The sequence below is a fragment of the Bubalus kerabau genome, chromosome 1 (assembly GCF_029407905.1).
Source record: "Bubalus kerabau isolate K-KA32 ecotype Philippines breed swamp buffalo chromosome 1, PCC_UOA_SB_1v2, whole genome shotgun sequence".
NCBI lineage: Eukaryota > Metazoa > Chordata > Mammalia > Artiodactyla > Bovidae > Bubalus > Bubalus kerabau.
Window position 1 is genome coordinate 66,860,485 of NC_073624.1, and position 8,663 is coordinate 66,869,147.

An 8,663-nucleotide genomic window follows, 5' to 3' on the forward strand; every position below is an offset into this window, starting at 1 on the left:
TTACCTCTGGGGAATAACTCTCTTGTGAAATGTAGTCTCAGGAAACCAAGTAGGGGAGGCGAATGCGCCCCCTAGACAGCAGGTGGCGCTGTCCCCGCTCGGCGCGTTCTGGTGCAGAGTTTTGGCCCCGCTGCCACGCCGTAGGCCCGTGGCCTCATAGGTGCGCCGACCGGCTGCACTGTACGGCCACCGGAAAGATGTCGCTGCTGCGGTCATTGCGTCTCTGCCTGGTCGCGCGGACCGGGAGCTGCCCGCTGAGCGCTCTTGGCCCTGGGCCCTTGCTGCCTTCCTTGCAGGTCTCCCGTGCGCCCGGCACGCTCCCTTCCCCTTCTCTGGCTGCGTTCGGCTCCATCTCACCCTTCTCCCCACCTCGGTGCCTCTTCGTGGTCCAGCGTCCCGGCGCTGCCTTTCCCCCCACCTCCTGGGCCCGTCTCTCCTGAAGTCGTTCCCCGGCCGACGTGCTCCCTCCCCCGGAGCTCCTCGCCGCTTCCTGCTTCTCATCCCTTCTTATTCCCTCCAGGCCGGGCTCCCTCTGCTTCAGTCGCCCCAGCAGTGGCATACTTTTCACTCTGGGTCCTGGCTGTCCTCGGCTTCCAGCAAGGAGCTTCTCATGAAGCTGCGGAGGAAAACGGGCTACTCCTTTGTAAACTGCAAGAAAGCCCTGGAGACTTGTGGCGGGGATCTCAAACAGGTGTGGGGAAGGAAGTGGAGGGGAGCGGGGGTGAGGTACTCGGGCCGGACCCCAGTGCTTTCCAGAGGTCGCGCCGGGGATCGTAGAAATCACACCTGCTGTCCAGTGACCCATACACAGTCCTACACAGGATTCTGACTTTAATGGCAGTCTCACCCTTTGACTCTTACCTGTTTTGAAGCAACTGACTCAGGGTCCCAGGGCTAACACACTGTTCCATGCAAGGCTGTTATAGTAAGACCAACGACCAACGCTCAGATCCTGGTACCCTCCCCGCGACCTTGGATACCTTACTTAATCTTTAAGAGTTCTTTTTTTACATAAAGAAAATACTGCTATCTCCCCCATAGGGTTGTTGTGATGATTAAACTTACCCAAAATACCAGGCATGGGACTTCCCTGGTGGTCCAGTGGCTAGGACTTAAAGCTCTCAGTGCAGGGGACCCTGGTTCGATCCCTGCCGGGGAACTAGGTCCCACATGCCGCAACTAAAGGTTTGCATGCTGCAGCTAAGGATCCTATATGCCATAATGAAGATGAAGATCCTTCATGCTGCATCTAAGATCCACAAGCCAAATAAATACTTTTTAAAAATTTAGTAAACATCAGGCACAATGTCTACTGTTTGGCATTTGGTGGTATGCTGCCAGTAAATGATAGATTAGTTTCTCTTGTAGGTTTGAGGAGAAGGAGAAAGAATTGGGGGACCTGAAGATATTTTAGAGCCCCATTCTTTTCTAAATTCTGTGCTTATGTCATCTGCCCTTTATCTTTTTTATTTATAGGCAGAGAGCTGGCTCCATAAGCAGGCCCAGAAGGAGGGCTGGAGTAAAGCTGCTAGGCTGCATGGGAGGAAGACCAAAGAAGGTCTGATTGGGCTGCTGCAGGAAGGAGACACGACTGTGTTAGTAGAGGTGAGTATCAGAGTTCTAGATATCAGAAGCAACTGTCTCCTAGAGTGTGAGCTTTGTGGTAGATCTTTGCATTCTTAAAGAAGAGGTGTATGAGAATCATAAAAGCTAATTAGAATTAAGCCCGTGAGACCCCAGTTATTAGCTCTGAATTCATTTAAGTATAGACATGCACAGGTTGTTGGTGAGGGAAGGCCTATTAGGATAGCCCAGAGGGTCTCCAGCCTCCATGCTACAGACTGGTACCGGTCCGTGGCCTCTTAGGAACTGGGCCACAGAGCAGGAGGTGAGTGTCAGGTGAGGGAACGAAGCTTCCTCTGTATTTACAGCCTTTCCTGATCGCTTGTATCACCAGCTGAGCTCAGTCTTCTATCAAATCAATGGTGGCATTTGATTCTCATAGGAGCTTGAACCCTGCTCTGAACTGTGCATGTGAGGGGTCAAGGTTGCATGCTCCTTTTGAGAATCACAAAAGTGGCTTGGCATTGGAGGAGCCCAGAGAATGAGAGGATTATGGCTTGCGGGCACAGGCAGGTGTGAACTTGAAGTGAATCCTTTGGGGACATTATGGAACCAGTCTCTGAAGGTGCAGGTCAGTGCTGACTCATTGGCACAGCAGGGATCACTTCATTCAGTTTCTGGTCTCACGCTAGTGGAGCCACTGTAGCTTTAAAATCCCACAGACATTTGTTTCTGTTTTGTTGGGTCTGCTGCCTGTTCTGTCAATACCTTGCTTTAGGACACTTTGGAGACTATTAGTAAACAGCTTATACAACAGTATCAATTTATTCCCATAGGTGAACTGTGAGACAGATTTTGTTTCCAGGAATTTAAAATTTCAACAGTTGGTCCAGCAAGTAGCCCTGGGAACCCTGTTGCATTGTCAGAACTTAAAGGATCAACTCTCCACATACAGTAAAGTGAGTTTTGGGGTTGTCGCCAACATGCTGGGTTTGTTCCTCCCCTCTTAGGGTCTTTGCTGTTCCGTTTTTTCAGATGTTTTCATGTCTCACTTCCTTATTTCATGTTTCTGCTTATCTCTCAGGAGAGGAGTACCTTTCCTCCCATTGCTCTGTCCCCTTATTTTGCTTCATTTAAAATATTTTGTTATGGTGCTTATATATTAAATTTATATTTATTCATTTCTTGTTTGCCTTCCGCAATAGACTGTAAGTTTCAAGAGGCAGGAAATTTGTCTTTTCACTAGTGTGTCTCTGGTGCATGAGGGGTGGGCCCAGCACTTGGCTGGGGCTCATTACATCTCTGTTAATGAATGAATGAATGCCCGTGGGATAAAAATCCATCAAATCAGGTGAAACTTTGTATTTAGGAATCTAGAATGTCCTAAGGAAAGGATTTCTAAATACTGGTCCTAGAGAAAGGCACAATTGAGGAGACTGAACCTTTTCTTTTCTGTAGAAGGATCAAGGAAGAAATTATTGACATATCCGTATGCCTTTGATCCATCCTTATTGTCAAAGCAAAAACAAACCAACTACTCACAACAATTTTTTTGTTTGTACCACCCTTTTCCTTCTATTTATCTTTCTCTTGAGATCTTGTGATAAATGTTAATTACTCCTGGTATTGTGCTGTTTAGTCGCTAAATCGTGTCCAACTCCTTGTGACCCCATGGACTGTAGCCTGCCAGGTTCCTCTGTCCATGGGATTTCCCAGGCTAAAATAGTGGAGTAGGTTGCCATTTCCTTCTCCATTGTAGATTCTTCTTGTGTATTGAATGTGATAGGCTACAATTTATCATATAATCCATTAGTCGTTTTAATGCTCAAATTATCCCTGGATTTGGCCAGTATAACCTAAGCCTGTGCAAGCTGTCTCCATTGTCTCTTTGGTATAGCTTATTATTTTCCAAATATTTCCTTACTTTTTGGCATAACAAAATATTCTGGGCTTATGTCATACTTTCCTTGCCCCCATCCATGGAATTGGCCACTTCTACAAGGGGTCTTGATCCTTTTTGGTGGGGGAATGGTTTTTAGAAACAAAGATCTGGGCATTGTGTGCGTGTGTACATGCTAACTCTCTTCAGTCGTGTCCGACCCTTTGCGACCCTATGGACCATAACCCACCAGGCTCCTCTGTCCATGGTATTCTCCAGGCAAGAATACTGGAGTATGGAGAAAGTAACATGAAAACTTACATTACCATATGTAAAATAGATAGCCAGCAGGAATTTGCTGTGTGGCTCAGGAAACTCAAACAGGGGCTCTGTATCAACCTAGAGGGGTGGGATGGGGAGGGAGATAGGAGGGAGGTTCAAAAGGGAGGGGACATATGTATACCTATGGCTGATTCATGGTGAGGTTTGACAGAAAACAACAAAATTCTGTAAAGTAATTATCCTTCAATTAAAAAATAAATAAATTATAAAAAAGAATACTGGAGCAGGTTGCCGTACTTCCTCTGGGGAAGATCTGGGCATTGGGTATGCTTAATTCTACTGAGATGTCATTGCTGCTCTGCTCTTTCAGCAGAGCTGGAAGTGTGTGTGTGTGTGTGTGTGTTTCAGTTCTAATCCTGCACCACAGGCTCCTTCCTTTTCTTCTCCCATTCTGTAATTTATCCCTTTCTTCTCTCATAGTGAATGCACTGGCTCCCAGCAACTTCAGTATGTTTGCTTATTTACTTGCTGTACAATGCATACTCACTTTGTTTCAGAGTTACTATCCCTGATCACTGCAAGTAATAAACCTACTAAGTAGTTGAAGATTTCTTTGAGGTTCTTTTTGTCCTTAGTTGAAGCTATGTGGTCAAAGGACTGTATCAAAAATAACTTAGATTAGTTGTATTCCCCCTTTTGAAGTTATGTTATTCCTTTGAATCTTTGTTTCTGTTTGGTCAGTGTTAGAATCTTTGTTAGAATCTTTGTTTCTGTTTGGTCTGTTTGTTTCTGTTTGGTTTCTCTTTGGTCAGTGTTCATTTTCACTCCAAGTCCTCCTTAATTTTATCTTTGAATATGTAAAACTAATGAAGTTCTGAAAGTTAAAACTGTAATACCTCCCCCCAACACACACAAGTGTTACTCCCTCCTTTCCCTTCTACCCCATTCCTCTCCACTCTTGTAGATAGCCAACTTCATTGGTTCCTGGTTATCCTTTTTGCAAAAATAAGCATATTCATCCTGGTGGCTCGGATGGTAAAGAATTTGCCTACAATGCAGGAGACCCAGGTTGGATCCCTATGTTGGAAAGATCTCCTGGAGAAGGGAATGGCTATCCACTCTAGTATTCTTGCTTGAAGAATCCCATGGACAGGGGAGCCTGGCAGGCTGCAGTCCATGGAGTCACAGAGTTGGACATGACTGAGAGGCTAACACTTTCATACAAATATTTATTACACAAATGGTGATATAATATGTATATATTCTTTTAGTTTGCTTTTTTCACTTCATATACCCTGGAAATACTCCTTAGCAGCTCATGGAGGCAGCTTTTCTTTTTTTTCAGCTACATAGTATTCTACCTGTGACTGTACTGTGGTTTACTCAGCCAGTCTCCACCTATGTTTGGACTTTTAAACTTTACAGTATTTTACAATTAGAAATATTTGCTCAATGAATAAGTTTGCGTATGTACTTTTGTATCATTGGAAGGATATTAGAGTAAATTTCTAGAAATAGGATTGTCAGATCAAAGGATAGAAGTATATGTAATAGTTTTGTTAGCTATTATCCAATTCCCTACCATTGGATTTGCACCATTTTTCCTCCCTACCAACAATCTACTAACCTTTTAGCTTTAGTATTTTATGATTGTATGAAAATATTATTCCTGATTTCTAGGAAGCTACATTCTAAGAAGTTAGGCCAGAGACTGGGATGGATTTGGGGGTGGAGTGTTGATAGAATAAAATATTTATAAAAGTGGAGCTGTTATCAATTGTTAATGTCCTTGGCTTAATGAAGACATTCTTTGTACTTAACTGTCTTAAATAACTTTGTGAGGAATAACCTATAACCTATATTTTTGCTTAGTCTCTTGGTAATTTGAACTGTACAGACTGACTCATGTTCATTTGTACTGAAGATGACTCTTGTTCATTTTCTTTGCACACTTAGGGCTTCTTGAATTCCTCTGAGCTCTCTGAACTTCCAGCAGGACCTGAGAGAGAGGGTTCTCTCAAGGATCAGCTGGCTTTAGCAATTGGTGAGTATTTGTAAGGATATGGAAACTGGAAATTAAGAACTGAATCTCCTGGTATCTTTGATATTCCTCCAAATCTAGATCAGAAATTACAAGGTCAAGTTCCTGCAAAGGTCAGACAATATGAATGCGAGAGGTGGGTTGCGTGTTAGAGATTGGTGAGCAGTGGACACCCTGAAAAGCTCACATTCCACTGAAGGAAACCATTACCAAGCCACCTGATAACTTTGAGGGAAATAGGATTCCATTGTCATCAGAATTTTTTAATTCCTTTAAACAGATTTAAATTTGTATGAAAAAAAAAAATGTTAGTTTTTAGCTGTTTGCAACTAATTAAAATTAGCAGGTATCACTACTGACCAAACAAGGCATGTCTTTAGACAGAGATGGCCTTTTGACTTCTGGTTGACTGCCTCTCTATCCACTGTGAAGGAAATAGTCCATCAGAGGTGGTTTCACCTTTACGAAGGGATCCAGGAATATTTCAGGGCATGGTGTTTAGGAAATTGTCCTCTCTTAAAAAAAAAAAAATCTGATCCCGAGTTTGTGAAGGTACGTTTTTTCAGAATCACTGGCTGCAGGAACCGCATCTGGATCATTGTGGTGGGAGCAGCAGGGGTTTTGCCTTCCTCCTGTACGACTTTGATGGGAGGAGGGAAGCAGGGCTGGGGTGGAGCTTGCGGGAAGTCACTGCTCATCTGATGTTTCCAGTCAAGGCATCAGTTCTGTTTTTATCATGTCGTCTTGAGGTATGTATGATGTTTCAGTGAGTCATGGTTGAGAAACCAGCCAGCCAGCCAGCTGTGTATGAAACTTCTTAAGAAATTCTGGAAGAATTGGGTGTTTCAGCCTTGTCAATTTCTCGGAATTGACTGTTGGGTAGGTGCTTAGAGCTGTTTAAGATACCTTTTGGTTTATGACTTATATGACTTTTAGATGTAACAGTGGCTAATTCGGGGGTATTTACCTAGACCCCGTTATTTTCCTACCCCTTCCTACCCTTTGACGTATTTGGGCTTCCGATAGGAGGGAATAGCATCCTGAGAACAGTGTTGGGGGAGGGGTGGGACTAGAATCTGATTTTGGTCCTTACAAGTAACTCCAAAGATGTTATCTTTTTATTTTTGATGAAGGGAAGTTGAAACCACCAGATGACATGGGGTTTCAGATTTTCCAGGGCTTTTAGTTTGGGATTTTCCCCCCCAATATAATGGATGATCAGGAGTCTGTGTCAGTTACAGTGGTTTGGGGGAGGGGTGGTGATTTGGTGGGGAAAAACCCTGAATTGAGTCAGATCTGAGTTTGAATTCCAGCTGTGCCATACATTAGCTCTGTAGCTTTGGAGAGGTTCCTTAAGCTCTCTAAGCCTAAGTTTAATGTAGTGATGTTAGCCAGATGGGAGTACTCATGTTAGAGGGCCAGATACAGTAATAAGTTCTTTTACACCTCTTATTTATTTCTCCCAGTAACCCTGCCTTCAGGTTAAGTGACATGATCTCCATTTTGCAGATGAGAACACAAAAGACTTGATGAATTAGTAAATGGGGTTATATCATTAAGTTACTTGCCTAAGGTCGTGTGGCCAAGGTCTGTGTGACACCAGAGTCTGTGTTTCTAAATACCAGCATGGCACCTGATTGTTGCTCCATAAAGTAAGCTCCATTTCTCCCACCTTCTCCCCCAAACCCCTCTTCCTTTGTCCTGAAAATGGTATCTTTCCATCTTACGGCACATCCACAGTATAAATGCAGACGACTGTCTCCCAGGTTTGGCCACTGCTGTGCATATTTTGGTACTACCATAAGCATTGTATTCTGGAAGCATGTTTTTTTTTGTTTGTTTTTGCTCTGTCACAGGGAAACTGGGAGAAAACATGATTCTGAAACGGGCTGCATGGGTGAAGGTGCCAGCTGGTTTCTATGTTGGCTCTTATGTCCATGGGGCAATGCACAGCCCCTCACTCCACAACCTGGTGCTGGGGAAGTATGGGGCTCTGGTCATCTGCGAGACGTCAGAGCTGAAGGCAAACCTCGAAGACCTTGGCCGCCGCCTTGGGCAGCACGTGGTGGGCATGGCTCCCCTCTCTGTTGGCTCCCTGGACGACGAGCCCGGGGGAGAGGCGGAAACCAAGATGCTGTCCCAGCCATACTTGCTGGACCCTTCCATCACGCTGGGACAGTACGTGCAGCCGCATGGGGTGTCCATCGTAGACTTTGTGCGGTTTGAGTGTGGAGAAGGTGAAGACGCAGCAGATGCCGAATAGATCCCAGAGATTTTGGGCCCAGGAGGACATATTTATTCTTAACCCTGGACATTTACAAAAAAAAAGTTTACTTCCTAAGTCTCTTCAAACCCAGAATTTGTTTTTCATTTGAGTTTATAATGAAATTATATACTTTGTGGGTAAAGCTATTAATAAAATTGTTAGGTAATAAAGAAAGTAGAATCTTTTCCTTGTTTGCGTCATGCTGGGTCTAGCTTTTTTGTGCCTGACTTGTAACACGTTTTAGAAAACAGGCGAGCCTCATGGAAGTGGCTGACAGTGTCTGGGAGAACTGTGCTGCTTCTCCCTTCTGCACATTTATTGTGGCGTCCCCAAGATGTCTGAATCTTCCCCTCCTCCTCCTGTGACATAGGCCTCTCGTTCAGTTTTACTTTGTGATGCTTTGGACTACGCTTGTATCCTGGAACTTCCCCAGTTACATTACTTTTGCCACATGGAATCTTCTGCAGTTGTTGACTCAAACTTAGAGTTGTCTGGAAAATGTGGTTCATTTGTTGATGTCTGTAGCATGCTTTGAAGGCTCTCTGTGGTGGTATACGCACTGGTTCTGGCCTCATTCCTGAAATTAATAACACATGGCCTTGTTTCTCTTCTGGATAGTAGGGTGTAGCTGG

General features: G+C 44.3%; 1 protein-coding gene across 1 annotated transcript; it reads left to right on the forward strand.

The window, feature by feature from the left end:
• Window positions 1-138: 138 nt before the first annotated feature.
• On the forward strand, window positions 139-8,205 carry TSFM (Ts translation elongation factor, mitochondrial). The gene is made up of 6 exons (XM_055578844.1): window positions 139-296; window positions 521-691; window positions 1,477-1,605; window positions 2,400-2,522; window positions 5,681-5,768; window positions 7,622-8,205. The coding sequence occupies exons 1-6, from the start codon at window positions 198-200 to the stop codon at window positions 8,026-8,028; spliced, it is 1,017 nt and encodes a 338-aa protein (XP_055434819.1). The 5' UTR covers window positions 139-197; the 3' UTR covers window positions 8,029-8,205.
• The last annotated feature ends 458 nt before the right edge of the window (window positions 8,206-8,663 follow it).

What these genes read in the sequence shown, in the direction of transcription:
- TSFM (XM_055578844.1), top strand. Translation starts at nt 198, where the DNA reads ATGTCGCTGCTGCGGTCATTGCGTCTCTGCCTGGTCGCGCGGACCGGG. An exon ending in GTGGCGGGGATCTCAAACAG is followed by an intron (nt 692 to 1,476) that starts GTGTGGGGAAGG and finishes TTTTATTTATAG; the next exon opens with GCAGAGAGCTGGCTCCATAA. An exon ending in ACACGACTGTGTTAGTAGAG is followed by an intron (nt 1,606 to 2,399) that starts GTGAGTATCAGA and finishes TTATTCCCATAG; the next exon opens with GTGAACTGTGAGACAGATTT.